The 17431-nt window shown below is 64.0% G+C and overlaps 3 protein-coding genes across 5 annotated transcripts; 1 reads left to right on the top strand and 2 right to left on the bottom strand.

The window, feature by feature from the left end:
- Positions 1–1273: 1273 nt before the first annotated feature.
- SNAI3 (snail family transcriptional repressor 3) lies at positions 1274–4126 on the bottom strand. Its single transcript, XM_075039360.1, has 3 exons — positions 3993–4126; positions 2888–3277; positions 1274–2502 (listed from the first exon to the last, which is right to left on the bottom strand). The coding sequence occupies exons 1-3, from the start codon at positions 4069–4071 to the stop codon at positions 2321–2323; spliced, it is 651 nt and encodes a 216-aa protein (XP_074895461.1). The 5' UTR covers positions 4072–4126; the 3' UTR covers positions 1274–2320.
- Positions 4127–7719: 3593 nt separating this feature from the next.
- On the bottom strand, positions 7720–13108 carry RNF166 (ring finger protein 166). 3 transcript variants are annotated; one of them, XM_075039845.1, is made up of 6 exons: positions 12880–13108; positions 11291–11447; positions 10285–10397; positions 9796–9910; positions 9139–9246; positions 7720–8124 (listed from the first exon to the last, which is right to left on the bottom strand). In XM_075039845.1, the coding sequence occupies exons 1-6, from the start codon at positions 13092–13094 to the stop codon at positions 8059–8061; spliced, it is 774 nt and encodes a 257-aa protein (XP_074895946.1). In that variant the 5' UTR covers positions 13095–13108; the 3' UTR covers positions 7720–8058. The 3 variants fall into 3 exon arrangements, with proteins under 3 accessions (XP_074895946.1, XP_074895948.1, XP_074895947.1); XM_075039847.1 differs by having other exon boundaries at positions 13046–13080; XM_075039846.1 differs by lacking the exon at positions 12880–13108 and adding an exon at positions 11844–12842.
- A 66-nt stretch (positions 13109–13174) lies between these two features.
- CTU2 (cytosolic thiouridylase subunit 2) lies at positions 13175–17362 on the top strand. The gene is made up of 15 exons (XM_075039844.1): positions 13175–13289; positions 13450–13524; positions 14630–14708; positions 14796–14855; positions 14928–14988; positions 15188–15297; positions 15389–15660; positions 15738–15873; positions 16017–16148; positions 16260–16351; positions 16457–16548; positions 16634–16715; positions 16799–16865; positions 16944–17002; positions 17098–17362. The coding sequence occupies exons 1-15, from the start codon at positions 13210–13212 to the stop codon at positions 17159–17161; spliced, it is 1461 nt and encodes a 486-aa protein (XP_074895945.1). The 5' UTR covers positions 13175–13209; the 3' UTR covers positions 17162–17362.
- The last annotated feature ends 69 nt before the right edge of the window (positions 17363–17431 follow it).

Here is a 17431-nt window from a genome sequence, read left to right as displayed (position 1 = left end):
CAGTGATCCCAGCAGCCCCAGACCCTCCAGTGCTCCCAGCTCCCCCCACCCCAGTGCTCCCAATATCCCTGGGACTCCCCCAGTGCTCCCAGAGCCTTCAGGGCCCCCAGTATCCCAGTGCCTCCAGTGCTCCCAGTGCCTTTGCCAGCAGCCAGTGCTCCCAGCATGCCCAGTACCCCAATATCCCAGCGCCCCTCCAGTGCTCCCAGTGTCCTCGGCATCCCTGCGGTGCTCCCAGTATGCCCAGTACCCCAATATCCCAGCGCCCCTCCAGTGCTCCCAGTGTCCTCGGCATCCCTGCGGTGCTCCCAGTATGCCCAGTACCCCAATATCCCAGCGCCCCTCCAGTGCTCCCAGTGCCCTCGGCATCCCTGCGGTGCTCCCAGTATGCCCAGTACCCCAATATCCCAGCGCCCCTCCAGTGCTCCCAGTGCCCTCGGCATCCCTGCGGTGCTCCCAGTATGCCCAGTACCCCAATATCCCAGCGCCCCTCCAGTGCTCCCAGTGCCCTCGGCATCCCTGCGGTGCTCCCAGTATGCCCAGTACCCCAATATCCCAGCGCCCCTCCAGTGCTCCCAGTGCCCTCGGCATCCCTGCGGTGCTCCCAGTATGCCCAGTACCCCAATATCCCAGCGCCCCTCCAGTGCTCCCAGTGCCCTCGGCATCCCTGCGGTGCTCCCAGTATGCCCAGTACCCCAATATCCCAGCGCCCCTCCAGTGCTCCCAGTGCCCTCGGCATCCCTGCGGTGCTCCCAGTCACCTTGCGGTGCTCACAGTGACCCCAGCAGCCCCAGACCCTCCAGTGCTCCCAGCTCCCCCTCCCAGTACTCCCAGTTCCCCCCTCCCAGTGCTCCCAGTGCCCCCAGCACACCAGAGGCTGGAAGCCACCCACACCCCACCCCACCCCGAGTGGCCCCATCCCACCCCCACAGGCAACCCCAGCCAGGCCCTGCCACATGTGCGTGTCCCCCCCCCCGGGGGGTATTTTTATCCCCTGGTCGCTCACTTGCAGTGGAAAACATCCCACAAATCCGGGTGGCGGGGGGGACACACGCCGGGCACGTGGGTGACACCGAGGTGCTGGTGGGCACAGCCCCGCTCCCACGGGGTCACCGCCGGTGAGGGGGTGCGGATCCCATCCCACCCTGAATAAATACCCACGGGGATGAGGGGAGCAGCAGCATCCCCCCCCACCACCACCACCGCCCCTCACCAGAGTAGGGACCTTTGGGGACCCCTCGGTGGCGGGGTGGGGGGGTCCCTGGCTGTGCCCCCCCCGGGGTATTTATAAGCATTTTCCATGGGCGGGAGGGGAGGGGCCGGCACGCGGCTATTTTGGGGTGTGGGATTCTTTCCCCCCGCCGGCGGCACAGGTGCGGGGCCCGATTTAGCCGGGCAGAGCTGCAAATAGCACGGGGGGCAGGCGGCGGCTTCCTCCGGCACCCACCCAAACCGTCCGTCCCTGTCCCCCCCCGCCATGCACCCAGCGCCTGGGGTGACACCGGCGGGGCCGGGGCTGTCCCCACCACCACGGGGCCGTGGGGAGGGCGACGGGATCCCCACGGCGAGGACGGTCACCCTGAGTCTCACCGCGCCGCAGGGACATCAAGGGTCACTGGTGGGGTGTCCTTGTCCCCATCGTCTCTGCCGTCCCAGTCCTGGCCAGGCTAGATCCCAGTACGGCACTGGGGCCATGCAGCCCTGAGTCCCAAAAGGCCACCGGGTCCCTTTTTTGGGGCACGAGGCCGGCCAGGACCCCTGCTCCATCCCTCAGCCGTGCTGTCCCCAGGCAGGGAGCTGCGGGGATGCAGGAGAGGGAGGAGGATGCTCTACACGACGCACGGAGGGGCTGGCAGCCGGACTCCGGCCGGATCCTGTGCCGGGGCTGGTGGGACACGATGCTGGCCGAGCAGGGACAGCCCCGGCAGCACTAAAGGACACTTTCTTCGCTGACGCCTGCGGTGCTCAGCTCCGCTTTTAATGGCTCTTGCGATGTAAGGGGTAAGAATCCTCCCCGGTGCCCAAAAGCGGTGGGGGACCGGGCCAGGCACCGCGTCCCCCAGAACCACCGGGGAGCAGCCGCGGGGCTTCGGTGACCCGCTGCCAAAGCCCAGGTAGTCCTGTCCGATGCTCTCGCGTCCCTCCTTGGGGCGTTGCACCGGCACGGCACGGCACGGCGCAGCATGGCGTCGCGTGGCACGGCATGGCACGGCACGGCATGGCGCAGTATGATGCGGTGCAGCGCAGCACAGCACGGCACAGCGCGGTGCAGCGTGGGGCTCGCTGCCCTCTCCGGGGCGGCTGTGCGTGGCGGGGGGGCTCAGGACGTACCGCAACACCCCCCCTCCTCGTGCCGGGCCAGCAGCGACATGCGGGAGAAGGTCCTGGCGCAGGCACGGCACCAGTACTTCTTGACGTCCGAGTGGGTCTGGAGGTGGGCGCGGAGGTTGGAGCGGTCGGCGAAAGCCCGGCTGCAGTGGGGGCAGGCGTAGGGCTTCTCCCCTGCGGGACACGTGTCAGGGCACCCCCGTACCCGAGGTCACCCTGACCCCCCCATCCCCATCCCCACCTGCATCGCTCTCACCGCCTTTCCCTGTGCCTCCCCCAAGTGCTTCCCAGGAATCCCCCAAACCCATCGGTGCCCTCCCGGTGGGCAATGTTAGAGTGGGACCTGCCAGGGGGGTCTCCCACGGGACTCACGGTGCATGCTGCCACGCCAGCCCCCCCCCCAGCACCGGGATACCCAGCCGTACCCACCCCAGGCAGGTCCCTCCTAGAGACCAAGCCATGCCGAACCCTGACGGACGGCGATTTTGCACCCATCAACCCCAAAAAGCAGAGGTGCCGGCAGGACCAGCAGCAGCCGGTGGGGGGGTCCCATCCTTACCTGTGTGGGTGCGGATGTGGCCCTGGAGCAGCCAGGGCCGGGAGAAGGCTTTGCCGCAGAGGCGGCATTGGCAGGGCAAGGTGTGGGTTCGGATGTGCATCTTCAGGGCGCCCAAGCTGGCGTACGCCCGGGCGCAGTGCCGGCAGCTGAAGCTTCGCCGGCGCGGCCCCCGCCGCAGGGGTAGGTTGAGGGTCTGGATGTCCTTCAGGGGGGTGCCCGGGCTGTGGGTGCCCGTCGGGATGGGGGAAGCCTTGGTATCGGGGGGCAGCAGGAGGGGGAAGCGGGAGAGAAGGCGGCCACGGTCCTGCAGGCAGGGAGGAGCGGGGGGCGCGGGGGGCTGGCGGTGGCCGGGGGGGAGCAGACGCCCGCAGTCACACAAGCCGTCGGGCTCTGCGGGAATGGGGAGGGGGTTAAGGGATGAGGGATGGCAGCTGGGCTGCCCACCCGGTCCCCGGAGCCCCCCCTTGGGGGTCACGCACTCGGCAGGGGTTCATCTGCACCAGGTCACCCCTCTGCTCCCACTCCTGGGCACGGCAGAACCGAGGCACCCACCGCAAAACAGAGCAAAACCAGTCCTTTCGCCCCAAAAGGGGAGTCACAGACACCCCCGCTGCCTGCTGGAGCCCAGCTTGTGCCTGGGTGCCAGCTCGCCTGGGGCTGGACGCACCCCAAAATCTGGGCATCCCCTGGGGCAGCATGGCTGGGGGGGGCAGGTACCACTCTGGCAAGCACCCACTGACTTGCTCCCGTCCCCCCCCCGCCTCCCAGCAGCACAGGGACCCCCATATGGGTGGGAGGATGGGGGTATGTTGGAGGGGGGGGTCCCGCATGCCAAGCCTTGGGAAGCCCCCAGGTGACCCCAATTCTCCCCCACTTCCCCCCACCCCCCCAAAACCAGCATCTCTGCCCAGCTGGCCGAGCCACCCGGGATGGGGCTGACGGCGTGGGGGCACGGAGCCAGGGAAGTCCCCCGGCATCTCGGCACAGGGCATCACCCCAAGCTCAGCTGCGGATTCCGTGCCCAGCGCCGGGGTGGCAGCGGCAACTGAGGGTCCCAGGGGGGGTCCCGGGATCCCCCGGTGCAGGTGGAACCGTGCAGCCTTACCGCGAGCGCCGGTGTCGAGCTGGCCGTAGTTGGGGATGCGGGTGCTGGAAGGTTTCTTCACCAGGAAGGAGCGGGGCATGGCCGGACAGGCAGGGTTGTGTCCCCGTGCCCGTGTCCCCACACCGTGTCCCCGTGTCGTGTGTCCCCGTGTCGTGTCCCGACGGGTGACAGCAGATAAGGCCCTGGGACTCATTAGCATGGGCAGCCCCCGGGGAGCCCCCGGGCCAACCGCTGCCCGAGGGTTGGCCTTGGCTGCCAGCAGCACAAGGGACGGCATTGGGGACAGCCCCGTCCCCCGGCACTGTCACCCCACTCGCCCCGCAGACGGGGCTCCCACTGCCCACGGCATCCCCCTGCCCACGGCATCCCCCTGCCCAGGCTGGCTCACACCCGGCATAACACCCCCCCTCCCGACACCCGGCTGGGGTAGGATGGAGCAGGCACCCCGGCTCACGGGGACCCCCGACACCCCTTCTCCCCGCAGGGACGGGTAGCCCCACATGCCCGTCGCCTCCACCGTGGTGCCCTCCTGGCCCCAGAAAGGCTCGCAGGGGCTGTTTGGGGGGGACCGGGGAGCAGATAAGGCAGTTCCTCAACGCGATCAGCCCTGGCCATCGTAGCCCCAAGACTTTTTCACTGCCCCTGGGGACAGGAGCCATGCTATGGCCAGCGCCAGGACAAGAGCGAACCCCTGTACCCCTCCAAGGGGACACCAGTGGCTGGTCCCAGGATTGGTCCCCCAGGGAGGGGGACGCAGGTTCAGCCCGTGCCCAGGCGGGAGGGATCGGCTGCGCAGAGCCAGCCCGTGTCCCTGGGGAACCCCGATAGCCCCGTGGGGGCTCGGAGCCAGGACACCTCCCAGGGACATCCGCAGAAGGCCAGCGAGGCTTTGGGGACAGCACACAGTGCCAAGTGTCCTCCCCCGTGTCCTCCCTCCGGAGGGGGCATGGCTGTCAGCAGCAATGCACACAGCTGGGGGGGTGCCAGGAGGGGTGCGGGGGGGATCCCCGATGCCCCCAGCAGCAACGCCAGCCCCTGGCAGGTTTGGCAACAGCCGGCAGTGGGAGAGCGGGTTGTGAAGTGCTTGGTCAGCGGGAGATAAGGGCTGGGGGAGCGTGGGGGGGGGGGAGCCTAGGGCAGGGGTGATGAAACAGCATTGCCAAACCTTCTGCGGCGGCACCGCTGCCATGCACCGCTGCCATTAACGGGAGGAGTTGACAAATCGGGGACAAAGCTGTAAAGACGAGCTCTTCGTCTGGGGAAGGAGCAGCCCAGATAAGCCAGGGTGGGGGGCACCCACCCCCAGCCACGTCCCGCACCCCAGAGCCACAGCAGAGACCACACAGGGAGGCCACCTGTGGATGAAACTGCCTTTATTGAGAAAAATGGTTTGCTACAAATACGTCATTGATTTTATTCTTCTTCAAAAAACAGTACGTCTCGTTAAAAGTTCTAGTTATGCAAAAAGTCGCAGGTAACACACTAACGAGCACGGCCGGTGGCACGGCGGGAGCCCCGGCACAGCCCGGCTGGCGGCAGGCAGAGCCAGACCTGACCCTGCACAAAGTGGGGAGAGGCAGGAGCTGCCTGTGCAGTGCAGCGCCTGCCTGCACCCTCACAGCCTGGGCCCTTAAAGTGCTTTACAAAAGCAGCCGTTGCTGCCCCTGCTCTGGTGTCGCAGGGCAAAAAGGAGGAGGAGGAGGAAGGAGACAGAGAGGTTAATAGTGCTGCCCCAGAGGCAGGGAGCTCCCTGCAACTGAGCGCTCTGATGGAGGCTGCTCTGGGACCTGAGGGTCCCAGCTGAGGATGGGAAAGGGAAACCCTCCTGGTTCCCTTTTGGGAGATGCAAGTGCTCTCCATCCCACCAGGGATGGCCCCCAGGCTGGGCAGGTGCCAGCAATGCCGTGCTGGTAAGAGAAGACCCCGTCCCTCCTCGCTAGCAGGCTTGAGGGAAGGGAGCGGAGCAGCTCCAGCCCTTTCCCTGCCCTCTGCCAGGGGAGCGGATGGTCTCTGCATGCTCCTGGTAGGGCTGCCGGTGGCACGGGGGAGCTCACAGCCCCCAAAAAACACCCAGTACTATTTAAATCAAAAGTAAAAAACAAGACGGTATTGCTAGAGCAGAGCTGGAGCTGGAGCCAGGTCTCGGATAAACCACGAAAGGGCACTTCTCCAAGCAGGGACATGCAGAGGGATTGTTCTCCCACACCTCCTCCTCTGCAAACCCCTGCGGGAACGCCGCACGGCTGGTGCTGTGGGATTAGTGCTGAACTAGCAGGTCTGCAGGTATCACACATCACTGCCTCCCCACGGTTCCTCCACTGAGAGCCTTGGGCTGATCCCGTCGCTGGTGTGACCCCAAAGGGTGTCAGGGTCCCTGCAGGCAGCTCTGCAAAGGGGGGCCACGCTCAGGCTGGCAGCAGCCCATCCAAGGCCTGGCAGAGGAGATCTCCCTGCCACCCTCTCCCAGCCCAGCGGAGCAGAGAGGAAGGGGACCTGGGGCGGGGGGGGAGGGCGACAGGTCACCGGGATGCTATGGAGCATCTCTCAGATCAACATCTGCCCAGGTGTGCCCTATACCCAGGGAGAGACCTGGGAGAGGGAAACGCAATCCCCTATTTCAGTGGGACAAGGTGCTCAGCGTTGGGGTCTTGCATGGGCAGACGTCCCTCCCACACACCCATCGCCCAGACACAACCCAGCTGCTCCGCACCGAGTGCCAGCGTGCCACAACTAACCTGCCTGCTCCCTCGCTGCCCACTCGCAGAGACAAAACCATCGCTCCAGATTACGCCCTGCCCGCGGCCACATCCAGCACTGCCACAGGAGCTCTGCCTGCAAGGGTTAAGCCATCCCAAGCCTGACCACTCATCCTGGAGAGGGTTAGCGGCTCAGAGAGCACAGCTGGCCAAGCGGCTCTTGGAGAATGGAAGTGGTGCTGCTGCTCCTCAAAAAGGCAGCCCAGCGAGCCGCTTGGCAGCCGTTCCTCCAGCTGACAAGGTGCTGCTCTGACCTGGCCTCTCCTGCATCACCACCCGCCTGCAGAGAAACACGACGACAAGGGAAGGGAACGGCCCCAAAACAACTGAAGAGGACGCCCGCGATCTTCCCATGGCCCCCGCAGAGTCCCACCTGCCGGCCCAGGGTCCGGCTCCTGCTTCCTGCCTGATTTCAAATCCACAGCATGTTCATTTGTTTGGGTTTTGTTTTTTTTAAAAATATACTTTCTTAATAATGTTCCATAAAAATACTCTTGTCCCCGGTGACGGATATTGCAGTGTGAAGAGTAACAGCTTCTGTTCCCGCTCTATAAAACGTGGAAAAGGCATCACGCCGATTAATGTAGAAAAATGCAAGAACTCAGTATCACAAGAGCCGGTACAAAACGAGGAAGGTGAGAGTTTCACTGAATGCCGGACACCGTCCCCATGGACTCCTCCAAACCCGCTGCCATCACAGGGCACACGAGGGCAACCGTCTCGCCCTGGGATTCAGCCTGGCCTGGGCAGTAGCAGGCAAAGGAGGCAGCTCCTGCCTGCAGCATGGGGGACGGGACACACCGACGTCTCTGGTAATAGCCTTGCAGAGTTTAAAAAAAGATGCTCCGTGCCGTTTTCTTCCTTTTCAAAAAGGATGTGGATGATGGCAGTTTCAAAGTAGGGCATTTCTGCATAAAATGCATCATAGTTTTACGTACCTATTCAATTGCAACACAGAGCATGAAGACAAATGGTGCCAAAAAGCATCTAATAATAAATAGATCTGGATACAGGTATATACTCCGTATACGGATATGAAATGCCTAACCGAGGAACGATCCCAGCCCTTCGGCGCCGACTCCTCTCTCATCCCAGCAGCGGACGTCTCTGCTCACTCACCGGTTCAGTGCGATGCTAAAGAGACTCCACCTTCTTAAACGAGGTGGGATTTGCCCAGGGAAGAGAGGTGGCAGCGAGTCTCCAGGCGTGCCGGGGGTTGACAAGCTCTGTGCCTCCCCGGCAGGAAGGCCGAGTGTGCAAAAGGAGACGGGGTGATGAGGGGGGTCTGAACCGATGCTCCACAGTCACCCTCAGTTCTCAGAGAGTGACAGTGCCAGGGCAGCTTGCAATGCTGCCTCCTCATCAATGTTATAGTCCTAAAAAAAAAAAACCAAAAAGAGAGGGGCAGTCAGAAGAGTTAGCATGGCCAGGCCACACAGTCTCCATCAAGCAGTGGGGGTAGCCCGGGCAAGGAGCCCTTCCTGCTCCTTATCTTGCTACTGAGGTTGCGAGCATCCATCTCCTCTGGCACACAGGTCCCAGGAACGTCGTGCTCTTTGGGATGTCCTTTGTGCCCACGGTCCCTCTCCTGCCTGGAATCTGCCAGCGTCAGCCCTGCTCTTAGACTCGGCAGTGAGCAGGGACGAAACATGCCCACGCAAGAAGCTGTGGCCAAAGCACAAAGCTTTCTAGCAAGGCCACGGGCTTCTCCAGTGCTCCGGTTCGGGTTTATGCAACACGGCGATCACTCCCTAAGTGGGGATATTTCTCTGTAAATATTTGGAGGTTCCTTTCCCTGACATCTAACGGCCCTGCAATAAAAGCAGGATGCTAACAAAACCTCCCCTCGGTCCCAAGACTGGGCGATCACACCCTAACCCCCACACAAGAGGGGTCAGCAACCCTCTGAGAGTGGGGCCACGGACACCCCCCACACGCAGCCGTCAGGACCACCCCCAAGCCCTGAGGCTGGGCTGCTCCCCTCCCACTACTTTTGAAGCCTCAAAGAAAAGGGCTTTTGTGCTACAGTTCCTCAGGGGAAGAGTTTAATGGAGCACGCAGAGGAAACAATCCATCTTCACAGAGAGCAGTAACATTTCCCTCTCCTCCTTCAGAGACTTCTTGGTGCATCTGATGATGTGCTCAAGCACACCCTGGGGCAGGCGGGGAGCCCAGCCCCACACCCATGGGGGTCTCCCGAGTGGGGCTACGTGTGCACCAGGTGCCTCCCGCAAAGCCCCAAGGAGGATCCATCCCCTTCCCATCCTGAGGGGCTGCACAGCGGGACAGGCTGGTCCTGGCACGGGAAGGGAAGGGCTGGTTTCATCTCCCAGCCGCTCAGCAAGGGACATGGGGAAGATGATCCCATTTCAGCTCAGAGCTGTACTCACCACAAAGGTGTCGTAGGAGAACTTGTGCCTGTGGAGGAGGTGCTGGAGGAAGTTGGCACTCTTGTAGCTGGGGTCCCCCCAGGGCATGGCTGAGCAGACTGGGCACACCTGCAGCAAGCAGGGACAACAGGGAGCCATGACTCACGGGCACAGACCCCTCTGCCTCTATCTCGGAGAGGTGAGTAGTGGTCCCCCCCTTTTCTGATAGAGGGTGATATGCAGAGGATGTGCTAAATAGGGGGTCCCTCAACCCCCGGAGCAGATCCCACGGTGCACAGAGCCTCTGACATGTGGCCCAGGCTGCTTTCAGCTCACTGACAAATTACACCCGCACATAAGCCGAGCTGCAAGTTCCCCACCCGGTCAACCCAGCAGGGATGGGGAGAGGAAATCCAGCACCATCCAGGCTGTAGGCACAGGAGGATGGAGGCAGCTTATTCCAGAGAGCCTCTAGCAAAGCAAACAGAGGCAGGTCCCCACCGCCCATCAAAGGCATTTAAAACAAACTAAATGAACTGGAAATACAGTTGTACTTTATGAACAGCAGCAGCTCTGCACGCCAGTGGCCTCAGCTGCAGCATCAGCTACAGCGTATTTGGATTTCCAGGAGTTACCCCGCACAGAACCAGCCCATCCCAGCACCCCAGCATCACTCACCACTTTGTTGGGGTCGTTGCGGTGGTTCTCCATGCAGTGCTTCACCAGCTCCTGCTGGTCCAGGTTCCGGGCCCCGCAGTACGGGCACACGAACGTCGAGCGATTGGGAATATTGCTAAAGAGAGCAAGGACAAGCTCACATCCCCCAGGAAGGGCTAGATTGACTCCTTCCGAGCAAACCCAGCCACCCCCTGCTCAGCTTTGTGATACCGACCCATAGCAGAAATCAGACCAGCCCGTTCCCACCCCAGCCGTGGGCTGAACCACCCTGGTTTGGTCAGTCCTTCCTCTGGCACCACGATATGAAACACAGGGCAGCGCAGGGGCTGCAGATGCCAGGAGGGAGAAGGTGCTGACCTTTCTTGCTGTGAATACCCAAGAGAAAGTAAAACACGTGCTTGGATTTTAGGGTTTGTAATGAAGATGGAGGGGAACATTGGTGCAGTTTGCAAGGAAGGACAAGTTTCCCTACCCGACGCGTGGCAGTACCTGGGAATAGGTTGGGACGTGGGGACAACTGGAACGAACTTGGGGCAGTTGGCCATCTGCTCCTGCACCTTCGCACAGGATGAGACGTGAGAGCGCATTTTGGCAAGGGTCACCTGGAGAACAAGGAGAGAAGAAACGTTCCTGCAGGCTGCAACACCTTCCAGATGCAGCGCTGGAGCCTCCGCTACAGCTTGGGAGAGCAGTTTTGGTCCACCAATGTCAAAGCAAACACTGGTCTGTGCAGGATGACCCGCACCAGCATGGAAACGCTACACCAGCCGGTCCTTCCTTACAGGACTGGGATTTGGGGTTGCATGCTCGCTACACACGTCCCCAGAGGTCACACACAAGCCATCCAGGCTGCATTATTGTAGCACTAGCTCCATTTTCCTCTGCAAAAGAGGAACTGCTGACAGGCAGAAACCCCAAATGGCTTTGACACCGTCCAGGATCGCTCCTGGGCCACAGCCAGGGAGTTACAAGAAGATCCCCAAAATTAACGGAAGCCAGAAAACACATCAGCGGAGACGCACTGTGAATCACAGCTTTACAGCCGGTCCCAGAAGCGTCCCAGATCAGACTGCCCCAGGCTGGGCCAGGCCATGCTGCTGGTTCAGCTTCCCCATGGCTATTGGGATCGCTGCACCTTAAGCGAGAGCTAAATCCTTACCCTCGTTAGGAGCAGCAGCAGAGCTGGTTTGTCTCAGCCTCTCCCGTGTTGTAGGAAAGACCTCAGCCTGCTTTTGAAGGTCCCCACTGTCTAATAATAGCTCTAGTCTGCTGACAAAGGCAGCTAAGAGAGAGTGCCTCCATCTCTGCACCTGGCTCACGGCAGCAGCCGTGACACGCAGGGGACACCACACCTCGCAGGCGCAGTTTGGGGACCCACCAAACAGGGAACTCCGCGAACCCAACCGCAGACAGCAAGCGACCTCCCTCCTCCGGCAGCCTGGCTGCGGGATCAGCAGTGGGACGGGGACAGGCAGCCTTCCCTCACCAGCTTTACCTTCTTGCTGCAGCCTCTGCAGGGAGCCTTGTAGGACGAAAGCTGTTTCTCCACGCTGGAAGCCTTTTCCACCTTCTTGGGGTCGAAGGGCATGCGGCAAAGCGGGCAGAGCGGGGATGGCACTTGCAGGCAGGGTTGCAGGCACTCCCCGCAAAACCTGAGGGCACAGAGAGCAGCGTCGAGTGGCCCAGCAGCGTCCTGGCCCAGGAGGAGGAGGAGGGCAGAGGGGTGAGCAAGGCGCCAGCCCCAGGGCACACTCATTCTTGGGGACTCCTGCACACCCCAGGCTGCAGGGCAGCCCCAAAACCCAGGGATCGGCATCCACACTGGGAGGAACTGGACAGAACTGGGAGCCTGGGAGAGGGCATGGGGAGGCCAGGCACAGCCCAAGCCCCAAAGGAGCTCCCTGGACATAAAACTGGGGCGCATACAACCCCACTGCTCTGAGACCTGCATCCGGGAGTGGATTTGAAGGGAGCCAAATAAAACCCGGTGCCGAGCATCCCGGACAGACAGGAATAAAGCGAGCGAGCGCGTCAGAGTCACGGCTCACCTCCTTTCAAGGTCCCTTATGCCTGCAGGAACGCAGATGAGAAATCAAAGCAGCGGAGAGGAAGCGCGAGGGAGGCAGCCCCGGGCAGGAGGCAAAGCAGCTCGGTCCCCACAAAGTCAATTGTCACACGGGTCCCCCGTCCCCTCCGCCTGCCCACCCAGCTCACATCACCCAGAATGGCGGGGGGGGGGGGAACGACACGTTGCTAAGCCTCTGCTGCTGCTCGGGGGCAGAGGGGCAAAGTCATGGTGCTCCTTGCTCCGGCATGAAGTGCCCCCAGCCCCAAAAGAGCTAGGGGGAGTGGAGGGGGACCAAGCAAAGCTACAGTCTCCACGGGAGACCAAGGTGTCCCAAAAACAGGCTGTGAAAGGGGGGACAAGGAGATGTCACCGAAATGCTGGGGTGATGAGTGGACCCCAGCTCCCCGCAGCAGCACCCACGGGTGGCCTCTTCGCGGGAGCCAGGGCACAGCACCCGTGGGCGGCCCAAATTGAGGGGGGGAGGTTGGGTCAGGATTCCCACCTAGGTGAGACCCCCAGCCAGCACTAGGGGAGATCCTGGGGGCAGAAACCAAGTCTGGGTGCTGAGAGAGAAGGGGGCTGGGGTCGTGGGGAAGGACCCCTGGGTGCACCCCACAGAGGGTCCGGGCTGGGGGGGCAGAATAATAGGGGGGGGGTACCGGGACAGAGCAGGACCCAGCTCCCCGGGAAGGGGATTCGGGCTGGGGGGGCAAGGAGCCCGGTGGTGGTGGAGCAGCTGGGGGTGGGAGTGGGGGGTCCCGGGGCCGAGCAGCGGGACCCAGGTGTCAGTTGAAGGGTGGGCTGGGGGTCCCGGTACCGGCTGGGGGTCCCGGTACCGGCTGGGGGTCCCGGTACCGGCTGGAGTCACAGGGCAGAAGGCCCGGAGGGGGTCCCGGTGCAAGGAGAAGCGCCCAGCAAAAGCGATAGCTCCGACCCCGGAGGGGGAATTGGGACAGACCGGGGATGGGGGGGGGGGGGTCCCCTCCACCGCCCCCGGGCCCCCCACCCCGGCTCACGTGTGTCCGCAGCCCGCGATACCGACGGCTCGGTGAAAAACCTCCAGGCAGATGGGACAGCTGAACTGCGCTTCCAGCGCCTCGGCGGCGGGACCGGAGGAGGAGGAAGAGGAGGAGGAAGAAGACGAGGGGGGTGTGTGGGGAGGGGGCGGCCGGGGGGACCCACCCGGGGCCTGAGGCCGCTGCGCCGCCGCCACCAGCAGGTTCCGCAACATGGCGGCGGCGGCGGCAGGGGGGAAGGAGGGGCGGTGCCCTGACGTCAGCGCGCACGGCTGCGTCATCGCCGTGCGCCGGGGGAGCGGAGCGGGGCGGAAGGGAGCGGGGGCCGCCATGTGCGAGGCGGCGGATGATGGAGGGTGCGGGCAGGACGCGGCACCGGCACGGCGCCGACGACGAGCCCCGGGAGACAGGTGGGAAGATCGGTCCGGGGAGCTCGGGCTGGGGCCCCCCGCCTCCCCCGTTATCCCTCCGGTAGCCGCCCCGTGCGGCTCGGTCCGGTGCTACCCCCGGGTGGGTGGGTGTGGGACCGGTGCCCCCGGTGGTGGCCGGTGACCGTCCGTGTCCCCGCAGCCACCCGCGGACCTGCGTGAAGTGCGGGCAGGGATCTGCCGCCCTCGTCATCCGCGTCGGGGACGCCTTCTGCCGGTGAGGGAAACGGGACGGGGGCGGCGGGGCTTGGGGACATCGGGGCTTGGCGACATTGGGTCTGTGGGACATTGGGGCTTGGGGACACAGAGCTTGGGGTCGTTGGGTCTCTGGGATGTCAAGGCTGGGGGACGTCGGGGCTTGGAGACGTTGGGTCTTGGGGACACAGGGCTTGGGCACGTTGGGTCTCGCAGACATCGGGGCTTGGGGACATCAGGACTTGGGGACATTGGGTCTCTGGGATGTCAAGGCTGAGGGACGTCGGGGCTTGGAGACGTTGGGTCTCTCGGACATCGGGACTTGGGGACATTGGGTCTTGGGGACACAGGGCTTGGGCACATTGGGTCTCTGGGATGTCAAGGCTTGGGGACATCGGGTCTCTGGGACATCGGAGCTTGGAGACATCGGGTCTCTGGGACATTGGGGCTCGGGGACATTGAGGCTCGGGGACACGGGGCTTGGGAATATTGGGTCTCTGGGACGTCAAGGCTTGGGGACATCGGGTCTCTGGGACATTGAGGCTCGGGGACATGGGGCTTGGGAATATTGGGTCTCTGGGACGTCAAGGCTGGGGGACATTGGGTCCTGGGGACATTGGGTCTTGGGGACATTGGGGCTTGGGCACATTGGGTCTCTGGGACATTGGGGCTTGGGCACATTTGGTCTCTGGGACATTAAAGCTTGGGGACATCGGGGTTTGGAGACATTGGGTCTCTGGGAGATTGGGGCTTGGGGTCATGGGGCTTGGGGACATCAAGGCTTGGAGATATTGGGTCTCTGGGACATTGGGTCTCTGGGACGTCAAGGCTTGGGGACATCAGGGTTTGGGGACATTGGGTCTCTGGGATGTCGGGGCTTGGGGACACGGAGCTTGGGGACATTGGGTCTCAGGGACATCAAGGCTTGGGGATAGCAGGGCTTGGAGACAAGGGGCTTGGGGACAGCAGGGCACAAGAATATTGTGGCTTGGGGACATTAGGTCTCGGGGACATTGGGTCTCTGGGACATCAAGGCTTGGAGGGAGGGGGCTCAAGGACTTGCGTCCTGGGGACACGGGGGCTGGGTGCCATAGAACATGCCATGGCTCAGGGCCGTGTCCCCGCAGCGGCTGCTTCCGCGAGTACTTCGTGCATAAGTTCCGTGCAATGCTGGGCAAGAACCGCGTCATCTTCCCGGGAGACAAGGTACTGGGGGGGTGAGACACAGAGGTGGGGGGGGACGGACCTGGATGGTGGCACCAGGGCTGGTGACCGTCCTTCATGTCCCTGCAGGTGCTGCTGGCGCTGTCGGGGGGACCAGCATCCAGTGCCATGCTCCGGCAGGTCCAAGAGGTGAGAGTGGGGGTGATGGGGGGACTGGGGGGGTACAACTCACACCCCCCCCTCACCTTGCACCTCTGCCAGGGGCTCAGCCGGGAGACAGCCAAGAGACTCCGCTTCATCCCCGGCCTCATCTATGTTGACGGTAAGGATTAACCCCACTGCCCATTTGCTGCCTGCTCCTTGCCCCACTGCCTGCTCCCAGCGCCATGCCCAGGGTTGGGGGCTGCCGCTAAGCCCAGGGAGGCTGTGGCATCCTGGGGTGTCCCCCTCGCCCCGGGGATGGGGTGAGTGCCCCTTCCTCACCGTGGCGGCGGCCCCGGTGCTGCCCACCTGCCTTGCAGAGGGAGCGGTGCGCGGGCAGAGCCCGGCACAGCGGGAGGAGAGCCTGGCTCGCATGGAGACCCTGCTGCAGGCGACCGGCTTCCCCTACCACCTGGCCCACCTGGAGCAGGTATGGGGACGAAGTGGGGGGGGACACGCCGGGCAGGGACACACACCTGGCTGCCCCCAGCCCCACACTGGTACCCATCTCTGCCTCACAGGCGTTGGAGCTGCCCGCGTCCATCCTGCGGCCGGGGCCGGGGGGTTCTGGCGAGCCCGGCCCTTCCTACAAGGAGGCTGTGGAGGGCTTCATCCAGCAGCAGCGGCAGGAGGGGGACGGGGATGGTGGCACCTCGCTGCCCAGCCCCGGCACCCAGGTGGGGGATCGGGCTGCCCCCCGCCTGCCCGCCGCTGCCCGTACCCAGGAGCTGCTGCGGCTCTTCGAGGCCGTGGAGACGCCAACAGCGAGAGAGGAGCTGCTGCAGATGCTGCGGTGAGGGGCCGATCCTGCCCGGCGTTGGCACCACGCGTGGCGCGGTGGCTCTGAGCTGGTGTCGCCTTGTCCCCCAGGATCCACCTCATCCTGCAGACAGCCCGGACCAGGGGCTATGCCAAAGTGATGACGGGTGAGAGCTGCACCCGGGTGGCCATCAAGCTCCTCACCAACCTGGCGCTGGGTCGCGGCGCCTTCCTCGCCGTTGACACGGTGAGCAGCCTGCCGGCACCCTGTCCCCAAGCTGGGGACGGCGATCCTCACCTGGAGGGGTGACGCGATGCCGTGGAGGGAGGTGGGGGGGATGATCTGCGGCTTGGTGGTGGCACGGTCCCTCGGCAACCATGCACCCGCAGGGCTTCGTGGACGACCGCCACGGCGACGTGATGGTGGTGCGTCCCATGCGGGAGTACATGGCCAAGGAGATCGCCTTCTACAACCACTTCTTCGACGTCCCCACCGTCATCGCGCCGCCCCTCCCCACCAAGGTAAGGACATCCCCCGTCCCCTGGTGGGGGGGATCCTGAGCTCTGCATCCCCATGGCAGGAACAGGACCCCCCCCCCATCCTGCCCCTGCCCTCTCTGCTTGCTCCCCCAGCGCCAGGAGAAGCCCAGCATCCACCGCCTGATGGAACGCTTCCTCCTGGGGCTGCAGGAAGATTTCCCCTCCACCATCAGCACCGTCTACCGGTACGGTGTCCCCTGCACGGGGACACCCTGGGGTGAGGGGGGGTGGTTTTTGGTTTGGGGGTGAACGGGGGGTGCACATGTTTACCCCCCCCATGTTGGCTGCAGGACGGGTGAGAAGCTGAGCCCGGCTCCGGCCAAGGCGAGCAGCGAGTCCCAGCGCTGCCTGCTCTGCCTGTGCGCCCTGGACATCGCTGGGGGTGAGTGGGGGGGGGTAATAGGGGACTGGGGGGGGGCGCAGCCATGCACCCCTCTAGTCATACCCCTGCCCTCTGGCTCTTGCAGAGGAGGAGTTGGCCCTGGAGCCCACGCTGATCACGGAGGAGCCGGAGTGGAACGGGTGCTGCCAGGACACGGCGGCAGCAGGGTAAGCATTTGGGCAGGGGGGGGATGCCGTGCCGGCACCGGGGCCAACCGTGCCGTCACCGCTGAGGGTCCCTGTCCCCACAGGGCTGAGAGCAGAGCTGCCTTCATCCCGCTGCTGTGCTACAGCTGCCGCCTCACCTTCAAGGAGCTGGTAAGGCTTTTGGGGGACGGGGGGGGCGGCTGTCCTTGGGAACTGGGGGTCCCCGTGCCCACGGCCCCTCTCTTGCAGGGTCCCCTTGCCACGCTGCCACCCTACGTGCGTGCTGAGGCCCAGCGCAGGATCCGCAGGTAGGGGGGTTGGGGTGTGGGGGGGTGTCCCCTCCCCGCCGGCTCAGCCCCCCGCTGCCACGTTCATCCACCCGCACCGTGTCCGTCCTTTGCAGAGCAGAGATGGAGCAGCAGAGCCAGGAGGTCCCGCTGGAGGATGAGGAGCCCGGCGAGAGCTGAAGGGGCTAAGGACAGCGGGGGATACAGACCTTCATCCCTCGGGGGTACCGGTGGGGCAGGGTGCCACCCCCCCTACCTGGGATGCCCCAATAGGATGGTGGGGAACCAGAGCTCCTGGGGAACGCTGGCACCCAGGCTAGCTGCTTTTACACCCCATTTTGGTTACCCCCATTCAGTGGGAGCCAGGGGTGCTGGTACCCCCTGGGGGCAGCAGGTCTCCAGTCCCACCCAGCACCCCCCCTCTCCCCACCCCAGCTGCACATCAGCCAG

This window comes from Buteo buteo, chromosome 11 (assembly GCF_964188355.1).
Source record: "Buteo buteo chromosome 11, bButBut1.hap1.1, whole genome shotgun sequence".
NCBI classification, from domain to species: Eukaryota; Metazoa; Chordata; class Aves; order Accipitriformes; family Accipitridae; genus Buteo; species Buteo buteo.
This window is presented reverse-complemented; position numbering and strand designations above follow the sequence as displayed.

What these genes read in the sequence shown, in the direction of transcription:
- SNAI3 (XM_075039360.1), bottom strand. Translation starts at nt 4,071, where the DNA reads ATGCCCCGCTCCTTCCTGGTGAAGAAACCTTCCAGCACCCGCATCCCC. An exon ending in GCTCGACACCGGCGCTCGCG is followed by an intron (nt 3,278 to 3,992) that starts GTAAGGCTGCAC and finishes CCATTCCCGCAG; the next exon opens with AGCCCGACGGCTTGTGTGAC. An exon ending in CCACATCCGCACCCACACAG is followed by an intron (nt 2,503 to 2,887) that starts GTAAGGATGGGA and finishes CGTGTCCCGCAG; the next exon opens with GGGAGAAGCCCTACGCCTGC.
- RNF166 (XM_075039845.1), bottom strand. Translation starts at nt 13,094, where the DNA reads ATGTTGCGGAACCTGCTGGTGGCGGCGGCGCAGCGGCCTCAGGCCCCG. An exon ending in ATCGCGGGCTGCGGACACAC is followed by an intron (nt 11,448 to 12,879) that starts GTGAGCCGGGGT and finishes CTGTGCCCTCAG; the next exon opens with GTTTTGCGGGGAGTGCCTGC. An exon ending in TCTCCTACGACACCTTTGTG is followed by an intron (nt 8,125 to 9,138) that starts GTGAGTACAGCT and finishes TTTTTTTTTTAG; the next exon opens with GACTATAACATTGATGAGGA.
- CTU2 (XM_075039844.1), top strand. Translation starts at nt 13,210, where the DNA reads ATGTGCGAGGCGGCGGATGATGGAGGGTGCGGGCAGGACGCGGCACCG. An exon ending in CGGCCTCATCTATGTTGACG is followed by an intron (nt 14,989 to 15,187) that starts GTAAGGATTAAC and finishes CCTGCCTTGCAG; the next exon opens with AGGGAGCGGTGCGCGGGCAG. An exon ending in GCCTCACCTTCAAGGAGCTG is followed by an intron (nt 16,866 to 16,943) that starts GTAAGGCTTTTG and finishes CCTCTCTTGCAG; the next exon opens with GGTCCCCTTGCCACGCTGCC.